The 20,383-nt window shown below is 38.9% G+C and overlaps 2 protein-coding genes across 9 annotated transcripts in view; both read left to right on the forward strand.

The window, feature by feature from the left end:
- Nucleotides 1–20,383, forward strand: part of LOC147423321 (uncharacterized) — a 224,154-nt gene that overhangs the window by 100,503 nt on the left and 103,268 nt on the right. For 3 of the 8 annotated variants that reach the window (XM_086501321.1, XM_086501320.1, XM_086501322.1), the window contains exon 4: nt 10,994–11,172. The exons of 3 other annotated variants lie outside the window; for them this stretch is intronic. In XM_086501321.1, the coding sequence (XP_086357447.1) occupies nt 10,994–11,172 (179 nt within the window). Of the gene's footprint in view, nt 1–6,992; nt 7,134–10,993; nt 11,173–12,110; nt 12,791–20,383 lie in introns of those variants that run through there. 2 more of the 8 variants (XR_015186569.1, XM_086501325.1) reach the window with 2 other exon arrangements.
- On the forward strand, nt 15,826–19,585 carry LOC147423323 (uncharacterized). Its single transcript, XM_086501328.1, has 3 exons — nt 15,826–18,693; nt 18,771–18,893; nt 18,973–19,585. Exons 1-3 carry the CDS (start codon nt 18,598–18,600, stop codon nt 19,117–19,119), a joined length of 366 nt encoding a protein of 121 aa, XP_086357454.1. The 5' UTR covers nt 15,826–18,597; the 3' UTR covers nt 19,120–19,585.

Genomic DNA, 20,383 nt, shown 5'->3' on the forward strand with positions numbered 1-20,383 from the left:
AGATCTGCAACCTTGGAGGATCTGCACTATGACAAAAATAGGCAGCAAAGAATGTTCCTTGATGATTGGGAGGGGAAGTGACAAGAGAGAAAAGGGAGAGAGAGAAAGAGAGAGAGAGAGAGAGAGAGAGAGAGAGAGAGAGATAGATAGATAGAGAGATAGAGAGAGAGAGAGAGAGAGAAAGAGTTGCCTCACATTTTAGAGAGAGAATGCAATGAGAGAATGTGGAAATTTTGCTTTGTTGGCAAGGAAGGGGGGTTGAAAAGTGCCTCCTTTAATGAGATCTAAGAGAGAGAGAGAGAGAGAGAGAGAGAGAGAGAGAGAGAGAGAGAGTGTTTTATATGTTAGAGAGAGAAGAGGGGTGGGAAAAGGACATTCTAAAATTTAATTACCCACCTCTCTTTTGGGTTATTAAATAGTTTACTTTCAAATACAAAATATGGAAATGGATTTTTTAAAAATCTTTGCATAGGCCTTTTTGCCCTCTCTTTTAGGCTTGGTCAAACTTGGCTTAAGCTTTAAGCATTCCCTTAAACTGCCAAATAAAGAGGCCCTCTAATACCCCATTCACTTCCTAATGATGAAATCAAACTGGAAAGACCATTCATGAGACATTTAAAAATGATCGAGGATTGGGGATATGACCATATTTACCTAAGAAACATGGAGATCACAACCATGATAAAATTAAAAGACCATAGCTACAAGGATGTGACACAACCTTCTATTGTAGAGTTCAGTCAGCTGCATTAGGTGGATTTGAACTGTTAGAATGGTTAGACTAGTCCAAATAGCTGTGGATGTGTGGAGCTTTAGATTGTGGTAGCTTAAAATGAGAGGAATGTATCCTAGAAAGGGCTTTAGAAGACAAAGGCTATATCCCAGAACCCTTTTCAAAAGAGGCACTAGAGCCTTTAGAGTGGGAACGCATTTTAGCACCCTTGGATGTGTGTGTTTTTGAAGACGGTCCCACAAAATTTTTTTGTGATCCATTAGGAAAATTTTGAGCTCATTTTTGGGCCTTGTAAGAATTGTTGATGTGGCATAGCTTTCAAAAAGTAGGGATCGGTAAAATTTTTGTAAATAAGATCCAAACTTGTCGGAGGTTGGATATTTAGAATCTACTCTTCAAATGCTATCTATTGATATATAGCATGCATGTATTGGACATTGCCTTCATATAGATCTAGAAAAAGGTGATTTTAGATTACCGTAACGGTAACAAAAATTGGTTGATTGAAAAAAAATGGCATAACTTTTATAGAAGTCATCCAAAATTTTTGGACCTTATCTCTTTAGAATCCATTTTTTAAAAGCTTTCCAATGATAGGTCATATTATGGGGTTTTGAGAAATATTTAGAGGGGTCTACCAGGTTGCTTTCTTTTGTACAACTTTGATGATGTGGCACTCTTAAAAGGCCCAAAAATGAGTTCAAAACTTTCCTAATGAAGACCATTATGATGTGGTGCCGTACTTTATGATCAAGGAAGTTCAAACTAAGAGCCAAGCCTTGATTTTTTCAAAAACCTAAGTCCATATCCTAAAAAATGATAATAAATGCTGTCAAATAGGTCATAGGGCCTCTAAATGTCCCAAGAAGAAAAAAACAGTGGCGTTCAAAAATATAATCCTAGAAGATGGGTATAGCTACTATCCTCTTCAAATATGTTAGAGTTTGAATTCAACATTGCTCAGTTTGCAAGCAAGTCTTATTTATCAGCAAACAACAACTACAATTCAGACTCAAGTTTTAAGGATTGTCACATAGCTCTTAAAGTAATGAGCTTGGAAGACTTCATGCCTATTCCTTTTAATCCTCAACAATGGAAAAAGTTTTCTATAAAAAAAAAAAATTCAATACAGGTCCAAAGATTCAGAGTCAAACAATTCAGATTTCTCCCTTGACTCTGAAAAATCAGGTAAAAATACCTTCTCAAAGAAAAGTTACAATGAGGTAACTACATTTCAGAAGCAATTAAAAGCTATTCTGAAGGAAGTTGGTAAACCCAAGCCACCAGAGTTAGAAATAATTCTTATTCGAGCTTTAGCCAAGAAAACGAAAATGAAACAAATTCAAGAGAATAAGCCCCTCTTTGATCATCACTTTATTAGCAATCTAGTCTCAGGCAAAATCAAATCTAGATTAACCCATCAACTACCACCCAAAAGAGAACCCTCCTCTCCTTCCATGATGAAACCATAGAATATCCCCAGGAACTTCCCTCAACATCACATAAATTCCCTGGTCTATCATAGAAAGAGTTTCTCCAAAAAGAAACAGCATTACGACAAAGGGAAGAAGTGCTTGAAAAGCAACAGGCTCTACTTTGATGGGAAGCCAATCTACAACAAAGAGAAGAAGCTCTTCTCTCTAGGTGGGGTGAGAAATATCCACGACATCCACAAACCTCACCAGATCTAGTTACAACCTAACAATGATGTTCATGACAGATTGCAGCCACTTTAGAAAAAGGATTCCCTCTCCACTAGTAGCTTAGTGCACATGACAAGATACTTGCCTTTGAAAGGCACCTCACCCCTCTATATAAAGAGAGCGTTCCTTCATTGTATATCATCTCAAGTCAAGCCTAGCCTTGTATACAATCTCCATATCAATCCCTTGTACACTTAGTGTATTTCCTTTTTAATCATTTTATCTTATAGTACACACATTCCGCTTGTAATTATTGTTTGTGCGTCTAATGGTATCAGAGCCTATGAAGGTATCGCCTGTCTGTGAAAGTATCTCTTGTGCGTTTCATCTTAATGCTCAACGTTTACAGGCTCTTTGTCTCCTTCTATAAGAGAGATTAGCATAAACTGGTCTCTTTTAACATTGTCTACTCCAAGAAGCTATTGCCATTTTTCTGTATTGTTTGAAAGGTAAGGTTGATGTCGACATTTTTGGGATATAGCCATAGGCAACAAATCCTTGATAAATTCCCCTAGAAATTTCCACAAAAACTCCTACCTCTCAACCCAATATCATGTAAAATTTCAATAAAATTCTTGAATAGATCATTGTCAAAAGTGACCCAGTCTATTGCACATCTCTCCATAGCCGTAGAAAAAATAGAACCATCTGCCCAATGGCAGATACCAGACCTAAAACCTAACCATGTATATAAACATATAAAATTATTTAAATTTAAAGCCTCAACAGTTTACTTAGACAATAGATCAGTTGTATCTATCCCTACAGATAATTAAATGCATTTCATAAAGCTCACTGAGATCCTACAACATCATAAAGGTGAAGCCATTAGAAAGGGATATCAATTTGTTCATCTTGGTTGTGTACAAATAGGAGTAAACCGTATGTTTAGAGCCGGTTTAGCAGTATCTTGTTTAGTAATGATTCTAGATACCCGCCATAGAAATTTGCAAGACCGATTCCTTGGAGGAATTGAAAGCAACTTAGCAGATGGGCCAATTTATCAGGAAGTTTGCCAGAATTATAATGTGTCACTTGATGACCCCTATTTTGGCAAAGATTTAACTCTTGCAATCAAAATAGCCGGCTGTGATCTAAAGCACATGACCCCCAATGTAGAAATTGCTTTTTCTATTTTAGGAAGAGCAGTAAACTCAGGACATCCTGCAATTTATGAAGGGAAATTGATAGCAAAAGAGAAAAAAGATCATGATAACTCACACAGCCCCTCTCATAGGAGAATCACATCCAGCTTCTTCAACTAGAGAGTCAGGATCAAGCTCTTCATCAAATAAAGGTAAAGAGTCTCAAACTAAAGATAATGTCCCTATTGCAATAATAGAAATTAGTGAATAACAGAGACAAGATATCTTGGAATCTCTAGCAATCAGTATAGACGGTATTCCTGCACAAGATCTACCATTTCTTACTCTTGCAGAAAAGGTAGACTCCTCTATATATTACTTCTATAAAAAGAAGAAACTATTTTAGATACAGAATACCCTTTCAAACTTCAGATTGATAAAGATAAATCCAAATGGATAATACCAATCTGGCAGTACTTAGAACATCATGGTGGAGAGAGTGGAGAAAGTTTTATGTTACTATACAGACTCCGATTCAAGCAGGAATCTCTAAAGAAGCTGACCCTCCTAAGCAATTGGATGATGAACAAATCAAGCCAATCAATCTTGAAGCCATAAAGAAAGCATGGATCAATCCAGTTGACAGACAGATTCAACAATGGATTGATGATTCTACAGAGTTTTAAGTATTTTCTCTAATAATAGATGATAAGCAATCCCATGAGCGAATCATAGAAGGATCATCTATACAAAGCAATAGAAAAGATAAGCGAACACAAGAAGAAAGGTTCTACCCAACAATCGCCCAATCAAAAACGTCTAACAACACAAGTCTGGTTCTCTCTAAACTTGACAAACTCCTAAAAGACATCGATGACATCCGAACCAGCATATGTCACAATGCAAAGTTGATTATCAATAATCATCAAAGCATTGCAAGGATTTTCCAAAAGGTAGAAGAAGTCATCTCCTCATAGCAAAAAGAATTTCACAATGGTATACTACATACAAGAGCCAACTTGACACTCCTTAACGAAAGCTTTGTTCCTGAAAACTACTTGGACAAACTAAACAAACCATTTCTGATCAAATGTTTTAACAAATTCAAAGGGATGATAAAAAATCGGTTTAAATTATGGCTATTTCTTAGAAAAGACAAAATACTTATCTTTGTCTATCTCGGTTTTCAGCCAAGTTACAATATGATCATTAGCAATGACATTCTGGACAGATTGCAGCTATCACATTTGATAATGAATATTTCAAATTCAAATGGAAGGAAAAGGTTCATCGTACAACTACGCTGCATCAAATTCAATATACCATTACTTCACATGAATGGACAAATGTATATCTTAATGAGTTTAACCTAACACAAGAGGCCACCCAAACTAAAGTTGCAATCCTAACACATGTAGATCCCTTTCTGGATAAAGGATGCACATTCTAAATAGCAACAAAGAAAAGATTGCTCTGATGGCCCTCTTGTTTTGTTTAGTGGGACTACAAGTATGAACATGTCAAAAGCTCAAAAACTATCGTCCTACTTTGCTCAATGGGACTACATGTACAAACACGTCGAAGGCTCCAAAAATGTCCTCACTGACATCTTAGGTCTACTCATTCCACATGCCAGGTGGAGTGACATCATTACTTAGGTCATGAAATGTGTCACATTTGTGCCAGCACATAGTGACTGGAAAAAAGTGCGAGCATCAAAACTATAGTGGCGTGACTCTGAAGATTCCACATCAAAAGCTAAAGCCACTTTAGAAAGAAGATTCCCTCTCCACTAGTAAAGTCACTTTAGAAAAGTGATTCCCTCTCCACTAGTAACTTAGTGCGCATGACAAGATCCTTGTCTTTGAAAGCCACCTCACCCTCTATATAAAGAAAGCGCTCCTTTATTGTATATCATCACAAGTCGATCCTAGCCTTGTATATAATATCCATATTGATCCCCAACATAGTTAGTGTATTTCCTTTGTAATCCTTTTACCTTATAATACATACCTTCCGCTTGTAATTATTGTGTGTGCGTCTAAATAAAAAAAACTATTCTCTTTTAACATTGTTTACTTTAAGAAGCCATTGCCATTTTTCTATATTGTGTCGGAAGGTCGCTGTCGGCAGTTTTGGGATATAGCCATAGGCAACAAATTCTTGATAAATTCCCGCAGAAACTCCTACAAACATTTCTTGAATAGATCATTCTCAAAAGTGACCCAATCCCTTGCACATCTCTCCATAGACATAGAAGAAGCATAACAATCCGCCCAATGGCAGATACCAGACCTGAAACCTGATCATGTATATAAACATATTAAATTATTTAAACTTAAAGTCTCAACAATTTACTTAGAAAATAGATAAGTTGCACCTATCCCTACAGATAATCAAATGTATTTCATAAAGCTCACTGAGATCCTACTGCATGATAAAGGTGGAGCCATTAAGAAGGGATATCACTTTGTTCATCTTGGTCGTGTACAAATAGGAGTAAAACCCTCTGTTTAGAGAAAATTTAGTAGTATCTTGTTTAGTAATGATTCTAGATTCCCTCCATAGAAATTTGCAACACCGAGTCCTTGGAGGGATTGGAAGCAACTTAGTAGACGAACCAATTTATCTACAAGTTCGCCCGAATTATAATGAGCCACTTGATGATCCTTATTTTGGTGAAGCTTTAACTCTTGCAATTAAAATAGTTGGTTGTGATCTAAAGCACATGACACCCAATGTAGAAAGTGCTTTTTTTGTTTTAGGAAGAGCAGTAAAATCGGGACTTCCTGCAATTTATGAAGGAAAATTGACAACAAAAAAGAAAAAAGATCATAAAGCACAAAACATAATTATGCATTTTGATGATCGTTCTCAAATGCTGCGATGTGATCAAATGGCATGGACAAAAGTAAAATTACCTAAGAATTGGGCGATAGACATTCATCCTAACTTAAAGTCAAAAACAGTTAATGGAGTATTGAATATTGATAATATAGACTCATCTAATTATCTTATTAGCTCTCAAAAAACTATCTCTTCTCCTCTTGTGCATAAAGTCCCTACCAAGTCTAGAGCAATGAGAATAAAGGAGTGTTGACATTCCTTTATTCTCATTGCTCTAGACTTGGTAGGGGATTTATGCACAACAGGAGAAGAGATAGGTTTTTGAGAGCTAATAACATAATTAGATGAGTCTATATTCTCAATATTTAATACTCTATTAACTATTTCAGACTTTAAGGTAGGATGAATGTCTACCACCCAATTCTTAGGGAATTTGTACACAACCAAGATAAACAAATTGATAGCCCTTTTTAATGGCTTCACCTTTATCATGTTGTAGGATCTCATAGAGCTTTATGAAATGCATTTGATTATCTGTAGGAATAGATGCAACTGATCTATTGTTTAAGTAAATTGTTGAGACTTTAAGTTTAAATAAATTTTTATGCTTATATACATGATCAGGTTTTAGGTGTGGTATCTGCCATTGGGAAGATGGTTCTGCTTCTTCTACGGCTATGAAGAGATGCGGAAGAGACTGGGTCACTTTTGACAATGATCTGTTCAAGAATGCCATTGAAATTTTACCTGATATTGGGTAGCAAGGTAGGAGTTTCTGTGGGAATTTTTGCTAGAATTTATTGAGAATTTGTTAACTTTGACTATATCCCAATTAAAATATTGATGGCATCCTTCAAACCACGCGACCACACGACCTTGCCTTCCGATAGAATACGGAAAAATGGAAATAGCTTCTTGGAGCAGACAATGTTAAAAGAGAACAGTTTGTGTTAATCACTCTTATAGCAAGAGACAAAGAGCTTATAAACGTTAAACATTAAGATGAAACTCACAAGAGATACTTTTATAGGCATGCGATACCTTCACAGGCTCTCATAACATTATACGCACACACAATAATTACAAGTGAAAGGTGTGTATTAGAAGGTAAAAGGATTACAAAGGAAATACACTAAGTGTGTAGAGGATTGATATGGAGATTGTATACAAGGCTAGGCTCAACTTGAGATGATTTACAATGAAGGAGTGCTCTCTTTATATAGAGAGGTGAGGTGCCTTTCAAAGGCAAGTATCTTGTCGTGCACACTAAGTTAGTAGTGGAGAGGGAATTACTTTTCTAAAGTGACTTTACTAGTGGAGAGGGAATCCCTTTTCTAAAGTGGCTTTAGCTTTTGAGGTGGAATCTTCAGGGGCACACCACTATAGTTTAGATGCACACGCTTTTTTCCAGTCACTATGTGATGGCACAACCATGGCATCTTTTATGACCTAAGTGATGATGTCACTTTACCCGACGTGTGGAATGAGTTGACTAAGATGTCAGCGAGGACATTTTTGGAGCCTTTGATGTGTTTGTACTTGTAGTCCCACTGAGCAAACCAGGAGGCCCATCAGATAATCGTTTGTCTTTGTTGGCATTTTTTAAAGTGAGGAATCCAAGAAAATTGTTGAGATCCATTCAAAGAATGAAGACTCTTTTTTTAACAAAATAGCCCAAGTTTCTTTATGCTTAATTTTACAGCAATAATTTCTCTCTAAGCAGAAGGATAATTTTGTTATGCTTTTTGGAAGGAGCTGCTAGCAAATTTGCAAACTATTATTTCTTTGCTTTTGTTTCTTTGTAGAGAACTACACCTCAAGCTTCTAGTGAAGCGTCTGTGTAGAGGATAAGTTGTCCCTCGCCTGGTAGCTTTAATGGGGGAAGATGGTTGCAAATCATTTTAAGTAATTCAATGGTTTTACTATGGGAAGCATCCCACTTTTTTGAATTGTTTTTTTGCAGAAGCACCTTGATTTTCTTTGTGAGGGTAGCTAGGTAAGGGATGTTCCAATTGATCCAATTTAGGCATCCTAGGAATTTTTTGACCTCTGTGACATTTTTCATTTGATTTGGAGTTTTGGAAAATTTTGCTAATACATGCTCCTGTAGCTTGATACATCCATTACAAATAGTGATGCCTAAGAAGCCTAATTCTTCTTGAGCAAAGCTGCATTTGTATAAGATAAAACTAGACCTGTTTTGTTTAGAAGCTTCTAGAATTTGATTAGATATTTCACATGTTGTTCTATTCTTTTGGAGTATATTAGGATATCATCCAGATATACCAAGCAAAAACTTTTAATAGAGCCAAATATTATTTCAACCTTGAGTTGGCATTCTAAAGGGGCATTTGCTAATCCCATACGCATGGAAATCCAATGATACATACCTTGAGGCACAACAAAATTTGTTTTGTACCTATCTTTAGGATGTACTTTGAATTTCCAGATTCCGCTTTTAAGATCAAATTTCGAGAATATTTTTGCTCCATTTATTCTTTTGATTAAATCTTCTTGAAGGGATTGGAAATTTCTTTGGAACTAAAAATCTGTTAAGAGGTTTGTAATCAATTACCAACCTCTTGTTTCCCATCTTTTGCTCACTGTGTTTGTTGACTTAGAAGGATCTGTAGGGCCAATCTAAATTGGAGGGCTCAATCATGCCTTTCTGCAGTAGCTCTCCTATTTATTTCAGACAAAGCTTAGTGTCTGTTATTGACATCCCAAGATGAGATGCTTTGGTTGGATTGGCTTCAGGAATAGTTGCCACAGTGATCATGTACTTTTCTTCATCCTCAAAGGCTAACGGGTTATTGGAGGTTCTCTGCAGGATTTTATCCTTAATTTCTTCTATTTGGGTTTTGTATTTTTCTTTCTCCTTCTAGAACCATTCTTTGAATTGTTTGCTATCACAATAGCAAACAAATATTAATAGCATAACTAGCTCTTTTTTTTATGGGAGTGGTATATCTTTTTCCCCAATAAGAGAAGTTAAAGCTGGTTTCTATGAAGGTGCTAGGGGCTAGTTTTGAGACAAGGTCAAAATCGACAACTAAATCATAACATATATTTGAGCCGTGTAAGGATAGTCAAATAGGTAGCTTCGTAGTACCTAACTCTATCCATGTATACACAAATTCCTTGATAATGGCTTTGGAGCCATTGCCATATATAACTTGTTTGGCTTCTGGATATAGTTTGATCATTGTTGATGGGAATAAGGCTTTTTTAGCAAAGCTTCCTCCTGCACTTGTATCTATTAAATCATCCAGAGCGATTGCTTGAAACCCTTTTGGTTTGATTAGTAGTCCAACAATAGAAATTGCTACATTACTCTCATTGATCATTTTTGTTTCATCAGCCATTTTTATTTTTGTAGATTCTTCAATTTCTTTTATATGAGGCTGAGTCTTTTTCTGCTTGAATAAGGTTATCATTTCCTTAAGGTTCTGTATGTCTTCTTTGGATAGTAGATTACCTTTTGGTGTTGGCTCTTCAGCTATTTTTGGTGATTGTTCTTTTGGTAGCAAAATATCCCATGAAATTAGAGAGGTTGTAATTGGAACTGGTGAGGTTGGTGCATATGGTGGATATTTCTCACCCCGCCTAGAGAGAAGAGATTTTTCTCTTTCTTGTAGATTGGTTTCCCATCAAAGTAGAGCTTGTTGCTTTTCAAGAAATTCTTCCCTTTGTCATAATGCTATTTCTTTTTGGAGAAACTCTTTGTATGATAGACCAGGGAGTTTATGTGATGTTGAGGGAAGATCCTGGAGATATTCTATGGTTTCATTATAAAAAATAGAAGGAGAGGAGGGTTCTCTTCCGTGTGGTAGCTGATGCGTTGATATGGCTTTGATTTTGCCTGAGACTTGATTGTTGATAAAGTGATGATCAAAGAGGGGCTTATTCTCCTAAAATTGTTTCCTTTTCATTCTCTTGGCTAAAGATGGAATAAGCATTCTTTCTAAAGCTGGTGGATTGGGTTTATCACATTCCTTTAGAGCATCTTTTAGTTGCTTCCGAAATGTAGTTACCTCATTGTAACTTTCCTTTGAGAAGGTCATTTTACATGATTTTTTAGAGTTGAGGGAGAAATCTAAATTGTTTGACTCTCAATCTTCGGACATGTATTGTTGTTTTCCTTTAGAATACCATTAGGAGAAAGTTGGACTCACTTTTGGGCCTTTCAGTTCTAGAGAGATAGTGGTGCTCGACCAATGAGGAAGAGGCTAACGTTAAGTTGAGAATCGACATTTTGGAGCCAATATCTTTTAGGAAAAAGGGAGAAAATATTATTTTTGTTCATCAAATTGGACAATTTCACGCTTTCAAGGCATAAATGCCATAAGTCCTACTAACACTGTACCGACGAATTTCAGAACTTTCATTGAACACTCTATCTAGTATCTATGTTCTTTCCCAAATATGACTTTGAGTAGCTCTACTTCCCTCTCAAAACTTCTTCCCTTTTTCATATTTGCGCTAACCTTTCTGTGTATTCTAGTGCACACCATGACTACTTCTTGAAGGCCTAGAAATACCATTTTTAATAGTTATACTATAGATGATCAAGCATGGATACCATCTCGAATAACTATTGGAAGTTGGGTTCTACTGTAAACTAGGAGGAGGAAGAGGAGGCAATGCAATGATTTTGTGGAGGCTTTCAAGGGACAAGTTAAACAATTTAAAGTATGTGCACAAAGCAAGCGGGTGAAAGAGGTCCTCATAGAACATGCTTTCCAGCATGCAGACTTAAGGTTGCAAACATCTCCTCCAAGTTTTCCACAGCATCGGCCCAACTGTAAGTTATTTTGAGCATCTCACTTAGTGCATGATTATATTCAAAGGTTAAGTGGTGGATATCATCTTTGGTATGTTTCAAATATTTATCCATCGAATAGGACAGATTGGAAACCAGTTGAGAGCATAGTTGGGATTTTTGATGCTTTCCATGCATTTATTGGTGAGCAAATGTACCGAGGAGGACAACACAAGGAACTTGCAGATAATGGAATATTCTTTTATGATATGTCATATTTGGAACCGAGAACTTCCTTTGGTTGGGGTCGTGTAGCTCTTTTGTCACTTCCATCCTTTGACAGCAAGGCCGATTGGTCTCTTCCAGCTTTGCAAACTAGTGAAATCTTTAGGAATAGGTTGTTTTAGGATATGCAAAAGTCCCTCAAGTATTCAATTTCCACAAAAATAGTTCGGCTCGCACTATTTATGCCTCTTGAAGTGTTTGTAGATTTCTTCATTGATGAGCAAATAAGAACTACCACAACAATATTCATTTGCAAGTCTGAGAGCTGTTTGGACTTTTTAGATGATAATTGGGATAGGAAACAGTCACAGGGCAAAATCTGTATTTTGCAAAAGAAGTCCATAATTTGCAAGTTTATCATAAGCTCTCAAAATTTCATAGTGCTGTTTTACTATTTTAGATATCATCTTCTTAGTGGGCAGCTTATTCCACTCGACCAAGATACAGAGTCTAGCCTTGAGAACAAACCTTTATCAATGGAGCTCTACTTTTGAGACAGCCTACTTACTGTGATGGAGACAATGTCAAGCACAACTCTTGCACAGATCAGGGTAGATCTTACATGTGAAGAACTTCCACTTTTGTTGGAATTGTATGCATTCAGTCTCAACAATAGAAAGGTGCTTACTAAATGGATGAATTTTGATTGTCTTTAATACATTAAGACATAGAATCTAACTCTTTCTTCTTCTTAGATTCCAAGACACAAGGAGAAAACAACATTGTGCAAGGAGTCACTCTCAAATACACTTCTCTTAATTGCTTCCACCGGAAGCTAGCTCGCATACCTTGTGCATGCAATGAGCTTTGATGCCATGCAAACCATGATGTACTCTTCAAAATGACTAATACAGAGACATTTTGTGTCGCTCAAACAATGTTTTAAAAATGTACACTTTTCATTGTCTCAAAGATTTACAAATTGTGTTGTTTCTGTCAAGATGTATACAAGTTATTGCTCCCTTTCCCTTCTATTGCTCCCCTGTCCTCTCCCCCGATTTGTGCCACTGGTCCCATGTCCTCTCTCCCGGTTGTTGCCACTAGTCCCCTGTCCTCTCCCCCCAATTGTTGCTGCCACTGTTCCCTTGCCCTCTTCCCCGGTTTCTGCTACTTCTGCCTCGAGGGACGCTGGTCTCGGACATCTTTTCGCGTCGTTCTAAATCATGGACTTTTCCCATGGCTTCCCATGCATCTTGCACCTGTGAAGCTTCCCTCTATTCTTGCTCTTGCCGTTGACATGTAGCCCATTCCTCTACTTCTGCAACGTCCACATAATATTGATTTATTACTTCTTGCATATTTCAAACCTCTTCTTGAGTCTGATTGTAGCGCTGCATCATTTTGTCAATGCGAGCCTGTGTTCAAATTCCTTAGCTCTCGCCCCTTCCTCCTCTCTTGTACGTCTGTTTACTGAGATTATAATATGCTAGATGGCCATTACAAAAAAATGTCGCACATCGTTGGGGGTGTAATGTGATTGAAGTTCCTGTAGAAGCGTGATAATAGGAAAGTAAGTAAAGATGTTGCTTCTTTTAATACAAACGTTGCAACAAACAAACAGTGAAACAGCACGATTACTTATGTTTGGTACATCCAAAATTTGACTGAGGAGCAACAAGGCATTCAAACAAGTTTGCCAACCACAGCTATAGGCATCAACTTGCGTGGGCATGGTTACCCGTTCGTGACGGATGGTAGTCCCTAGATCATGTTCTAACAAAACATGCTCTACATAGCATACAAGTTTTTTTGCAGCACTACATACGTAACCACCTGAGTCAGTAACACATTACAAAAGAGACACTACTTCCAAATGTACCCAGATGTGCCTTACATTTTTACACGACCGTGAAACAACCTGCTTTGCCTGGAGTTTACGTAGTAGAAAATCTTATCTTCAATGTCAAATAACAACAGACTCCAATGATCACTACACCAAAACCATCAAAGATGAGGAGAAAGATCCTAAATCCAACATGGTTTCTACAAGGCAAGAAGAAACTCACGATTGATTGTATGCAGTGACAAGAAAACACACTAGATTAAAATTGACTCTGCTAAACCAGCCCATCAGAGTCAAAAAGGAAACTCCACTGTTCTGCAGAATAGGCGAGATCAGCGGATCTATTACGTATATTTTGTTCTGAACCTCAGCGAGCAGAAGCAAGATAGCATGCCTAACATGAATCAATGGCAGAGATTAGACTTAAGATATTTCAGCGGGCTGTCACTGTCATAAACCCATGAGTCAATATCGAGCAATTGGGGCAGCTATCAAATTCCATAAGCCACTGAATCACTTAGTATTGACCCATGTCTTAGCAGTAGTGAGCCATCTAATGAACCAAGCATGACTTATAAAGAAAAACTTGAGACATAACACATAGCAACATTGACGACTGTCGCGAAGATATGGGTCAATACCGAGTGAGTGGTATCACTATCCAGTTCCATAAGCCACTGACTCTCTTGGTATTGACCCATGTCTTAGCAAAAGTGAGCCATTTAATGAACCAAGCGTGACTTCTAAAGAGCTTGAGAAGTACCACAAAGCAATGTTGAGGATTGCATCCGTTGCATTGGAGCTTGAGAAACTGCGCATGCACAGGAAGTCTTGTTGATCAAGGTTGAAAATGCAGGCCTCCTCTCACCTTCTAGGCAACAAAATCTATGCATGCAGAGGTGCTGAGCTGATCAGAACTTGTAACTCCTCTTTGTTGATTTTCTCTAAAATAATCAACTCCTATGATAAAGGCTCCTCATTGGATGGCCCTTGTGAAGCAGAGCCTTTCTCTTACCTTTCTTGAGCTTTATCCATGGCTACCTCATTCTCCTCCCTTAATGGCACAGGCTCCTCTAATAGGCACATGCTACTCCCTAACAGGCAAGGGCTCCTCCCTTATAGGCATAGGATCCTCCCTTATAGGCACAGGCTCCAGATCCTCCATGCCTTGCTCATTTTTCTTCATACCTGGTTCCTCCATAACTGTCTCTGTTTCTTCAATGACCACCTCAGGGTCCACCCTTGCCTGCTCATGCCCCTCATTGGCTGGCTCAGCCTGCCCATCTGTGTCATTCCTCTCGACCTGTGATTATGTCCTTCTGCTGTTTAATCCAGCCCTAGAAGGCTCTGTCTGTCATGCACGAGGATGGAGAGGGGGATGTTAAGAATATCCATGGTTCTCCTATCCCCGATAGGTACTGGCTAAAGCAGCCCATCATAGCGGAAGTGCAACCTCCAAAGAGTGTCAAAATCCCACGGCATGATAGTAATACAGTGTGCATGGGCAGCCAGGATATATCCATCACTGAAGAATTCAACAAGGTAGTCTTCTGCAATTTCTTGCAGAAAGAGAAGTGCACTGCTGGCCCATCACATGCCAACTCTCCACTGCTCGCAAATCTCTCGCACTACTCGCTGGAAAGGAATACGTGAAATGGTCGGTTGCACGTGTCGTTTGATCCTTCGTAGCTCTTGTTGTACACCTCTATGCGCCTCATATTGGTGTCTTCTTGCTTGAGCATTCAAAGAGTCACCTGTTGCCCTTCTAGGCATGGCCTTTGCACGAGGCATCTCTACAAATAGCATAACAGAAAACAACATGTCATTTGTTTCACAAGGGACTTAAGATTTCTAGGGTCAACACGAAGCAAAGAAGTGCACCAAATACGGTTGTATTGCCTCTACTCGCTTGGTACTGACCTTAGAAAAGTATAAAAGCAAACATCATAAATAATGACGATGGTCGGTATCAAGCAAACAAATGCAACAAACAAAGTTTACCTTCCCTTATTCGCTTGAAACTGAACTCAAAAAAGTGTAATAGCAAACATCATTTATATTTTCTGAGGTCAGTACCAAGCGAACGTGTGCAACGAACAGAGTTTGCCTTCCCTTATTCGCTTGGTATTGACCTCAGAAAAGTGTAACAACAAACATCATTGATATTTTTTGAGGTCAATACCAAGCGAATAGGTGCAACGAATAGAGTTTGCCTTCCCTTATTTGCTTGGTACTGAACTTAGAAAAGTGTAATAGCAAACATCATTTATATTTTCTAAGGTCAGTACCAAGCAAACAAATGCAACGAACAAGGTTTGCATTCCCTTATTCGCTTGGACTGATCTCAGAAAAGTGAAATAGCAAACATCATTTATATTTTTTGAGGTCAGTACCAAGCGAACATGTGCAACAAACAGGGTTTACCTTCCCTTATTCGCTTGGTAGTGACCTCATAAAATATTAATAGCAAACATCATTTATATTTTTTGAGGTCAGTACCAAGCGAACAGGTTCAACAAATAGAGTTTTCCTTCCCTTATTCGCTTGGTACTGACCTCAAAAAAGTGTAATAGCAAACATCATTAATAAAGACGATGGTTAGTACCAAGCGAACAGGTGCAACGAACAGATTTTGCCTTCCCTCATTTGCTTGGTACTGACCACACAAAATACAAGTGCACAAAGTGTAGTAGCATACCTCTTCAATGTGTGTAGAGTTATACATCACTAAAGCTCTACAGAACAGGAGTAAGAGGATGATGCGCAAAAAGGAGGAGCACTAGAGAGTAAGAGGAGATGCACAAAAAGGGTTGGGAGCACAAAAGAGATGGTTTGCTTACCGTGTAGCGTTGACAGGGGTAGAGTTAAAACACTCGGCAGTAGAGGATGCAAAAAGAGGCAGAAGAGCGCACATCTGGGGCGAGGGTATAGTTAAAATGTTTGGCGGGGATACTGCCTCTAAACTTAGAATGCTTACCTCAGCGAGGGTGACAACTTCACTTATGCGCATGATTACACCCAAGATTGTGGTTGGTAGATCGTACTGCATGTAATCTGAGCCCGTTTATTACTACTTGTCCTTGTGAGCAAAATCCACGTGCTTTTTTTGAGTGACCGTTTAGAGTCAGACGCCAATCGTCGTTGCAGTCGCCATCTCTATCTCTAAGTAGAACAAACAGATTGCCCTTGCCTTTGTTTTTTTTGTGCTCTTCCGCTTGGCCACCTCTCGCAATCCTGCGCTGAGCGACCTCCACTGGTTTGAGTCCTTTGCTGCCACATCACCATCGCCCTTGCCTTCAATTTTTGTTCCTCTTCCTCCTGCCCACCTTCTAATTCTTGCTCTTAGCGACCTGCAACATCACCATCCAACTCGACACCATTGGATATTGCAGAGATAGGTTCTTTCTCCCTCTCTTTCTCTCTCTTTCTCTCTCTCTCCCCTGCCTGTGTGTTGTTAATGTGTGCGCACCGAAGCCACTGCATTAGGGGGTTGAGCACAAGGGGAACAACACTCCAAAGGCCAAGAGTGGTCGTTAGGGTAAGATTAGAAGTCTCGCACCGCATGGTTGTATGTGACTGTGCCTGAGTTGTTATTCAATGCTATGTTTGGGCATACTGAGTGAGTAGGCCTATATATCTTTTATTGATAACATTAAATGCTCTATTTCAATCACTGTAAATTCAACTTGGGTCAGAACCAATCAAATAGGGCCCTTCGGAGATTCTTGGGGCCCCTATTTGCCTGGTTCTGACTCAAGTGATGTCACCTATTATGACATTAGTGCACGGGACAGAACCAAGCGAATAGAGACCTTGAGAGATACTCGAGGCTCAATATTTGCTTGGTTATGACACCAAATATAGACCAATTTTTAATAGGAGTTTTGGCTTGCTTTTTCTTTCAGTCATGGGGATCATAGTCCTAGAGACAAATGATGTGGATGAGGATACAGAGCATTTACTGATAACATTAAATGCTCTGTTCCAATCCACTTGTTCCCAATGGACGTTGGTACAACATAAATTCAACTTGGATCAGAACCAAGCAAATAGGGCCCTTCGGAGATTCTTGGAGCCCTTATTCGCCTTGTTCTGACTCAAGTGACGTCACCTATTATGACATCAGTGCACGGGACAGAACCAAGCGAATAAAGACCTTGAGGGATACTCGAGGCTCAATATTTGCTTGGTTATGACACCAAATACAAACCAATTTTGAATAGTAGTTTTGGCTTGCTTTTTCTTTCAGTCATGCAGATCATAGTCCTGGAGACAGACGATGTGGGTGAGGATACAAAGCATTTACTGATAACATTAACTGCTCTATTCCAGTCCACTTGTTCCCAATGGACGTTGGTACAACGTAAATTCAACTTGGGTCAGAGCCAAGCGAATAGGGCCCTTCACAGATTCTTGGGGCCTTTATTCGCCTTGTTCTGACTCAAGTGATGTCACCTATTAGACATTAGTGCACGGGACAGAACCAAGTGAATAGAGACCTTGAGGGATACTCGAGGCTCAATATTTGCTTGGTTATGACACCAAATACAAACCAATTTTGAATAGTAGTTTTGGCTTGTTTTTTCTTTCAGTCATGGGGATCATAGTCCTGGAGACAGATAATGTGGGCGAGAATACATTTGAAGAAAAACTATTCATGTTCTTATACAACGCCCGTGCTCATCACCGTGCACCAGAACTATTAGGAATGTTTAATGTAGACTTTTCTATACAGAGGATCATAGATTGCTCATCTAAGTACCTACAAACCCATTTGCATAGTATGAGGCAGTCATTTGTGACAATTCTATGACAATTGATGGCATGAGATATGTGCACCCAACCGACCTTGACCCTGACAAGAGTGCTTCAATGGGACTGAATCGTTGTCTAGAAAAGTGTCCCTCCAATGCATTACTTGTACAAGACATGTGTATGAAGCACTTAAAAAAGTGTCGCTTCGTGGAATTCTACCATGGGTTTGTCTGTTACTTGTACTTGCAGATGGATGGTGAGTCAGAGACTACCCAGTCAACAGCTTTCGGTAGTTTTCCATTGGCGCGGGAGGAAGAGGTAGAGGATGTGGAGGTGCAGTTTGACCTAGAAGAAGAGCGGATAGAGGTATCATGCATGAGATGACAGATATCATGCATGAGCTGAATATACGAGAGGACTACTGCCTAGATACAATTGCAGATTTTTGTGAGTCAGACATGGGATTTGTGGATGATGATGGAGTGGACCAACATCTTATTGCTGACACAGCTGTCTACGACTCACAGTTTACTTTAGGGTGGTAACTGATCAATGATACATTCAATGAAGCAAAGTCTAGAGAGGCCAATTTTCCAACAGATGAGCATTTTCAATCAACAACAAATCAACTTGGATTGGAAAACATGGGTAGGCCTGTGGCACCCAGAGCTCAGGTAATGAATAGTCAGTCTATTCACTTGTGGGGAAGGTCGATGCTGCAAATGGACGAGAATCAGATGGTAATTTGTAAAGGCATTTATATGGTATTGGAGATGGTCCAGTGATAAAATATCATGATCAATCTTTTTGTTGACAGGTGCTAGTGTATGAAGATAGTTTCCTTAGAAGAGCGGGAGGCTCACGGCAAGGGCTTGTCATTGGAGTACAAGGCAAGGATGCGGCGTTGTCTCACTACATCGGGCATTTCAACCACAAAAAGGTTTGTAGAAACAATTAAAATACTTGGCAATTGTACTCATCTCGCTTACGACCAATAAATGTTTTACTATTGTTTGTAGATCATAATATACCACAAGGAATACTCCGAGGACAATGCAAAGTTCCCACTGTTTGCAATGAAAGTTATTACAAGATTGTGTGGTGGGCACCTCCTCCCACTAAACGCAGAAAGACTAATTCTAATTGAGAAACAGTTTGCTCTATGAGTCTTTGGCATAGGGTATGGGTGCCAAGCACTCAGAGTTCCCTATTTCATGTCCTACAGAGCTCAGGCTCTCACTACAGGGGTTGAAGACCCGGAGAGCTTAGATCCATACAACAAGCAACTATTTTTTAGGGAAAGAAGACGCCTAATGCCCCTACCATCAACAGAGGAACGAGCTCATCTACAGAGCTTTCACATCAAAGAGGTACAAAGTGAGGAAGAAGGAGGTGCATCGAAGAGGATAAAAACAACGGGCTCAGGTCCATCTTCTCCCTCAAATCCTGACTCGTGACTATCACCACCTTGCATGGCGCTCCCCCACATTTGAATTTCCCCAAGCCATCTGTTTATTTTCTTTGCGGATGTGTTGTAAAGACGATGTAATTTCTGAACTCTTAAGAAGCTCCTTCTGCCTTGCTCTATGAATTATTTGTCTATAAGTCCATTGGTGTAACTCTAATAGTCTATTGGCCTTATCCTTTCCTCCCCCATGTCTAGTGTGCTTAAAGTAACTTGTTCTTGCCATGTAGTGGGTTATTTCCATGCCTTGTGTGGACCATATTGATAGTGAGCCATATGTCTTGGCAAAATATGGACCATGGTTGAACAGTATGTGCTGCATTGAAATAAAACAAAATGGTCAGTAGAGTACAATTTAAAATTTTGTTTTGTATACATAGAATGCTAACCCACCATGTAATGTGTGATATGTTGCTCACCCCACCTTGTAAGGTAAGCCTTCTTCCAGTCCAGCAAGGTTGCTTGAAATGATGTGAGCTTACTTTGGTCCCAAAAATGCTGCTCAACGCAGTGGAAAATTCTATCTAGTGATTTCCACACATTCGCCTTGTGATTTTGGATTGCCCCACCATGAGCATTGTCTTTAACCACTTTATGTAACCGTTTCCATTTGTTGAACAAGTTTCTACTCTCTTCTCTATATGTATCTTTGAGGCTAAACCCAAGAAACCTTTTGGCCTTCACGCCACCTATCGATACTTTCCTAGGTACCTTGTAATGACTTTGAGACATCTTAGGGTCCTCTTCAATTTTGACATTGCCTCCATGAAAACCAATGTCGGAGAGAACTCCCTCTAATGCTTTGATCACTCTTTTTGACTCACTCTCTGGCTTCAATGTCCATGCAAAACATATGTACAAATGAACCACCTTTTCAATTATTCGATAGAGTGCATGAAGTGTACATACGTGAACTCTACTCAGAGGAATATCAAGCACTGGCCTAAAAGTTTTATCTTGAAGAT

The sequence above is a fragment of the Adiantum capillus-veneris genome, chromosome 26 (assembly GCF_014529385.1).
Source record: "Adiantum capillus-veneris isolate H3 chromosome 26, ASM1452938v2, whole genome shotgun sequence".
Classification (NCBI taxonomy): domain Eukaryota; kingdom Viridiplantae; phylum Streptophyta; class Polypodiopsida; order Polypodiales; family Pteridaceae; genus Adiantum; species Adiantum capillus-veneris.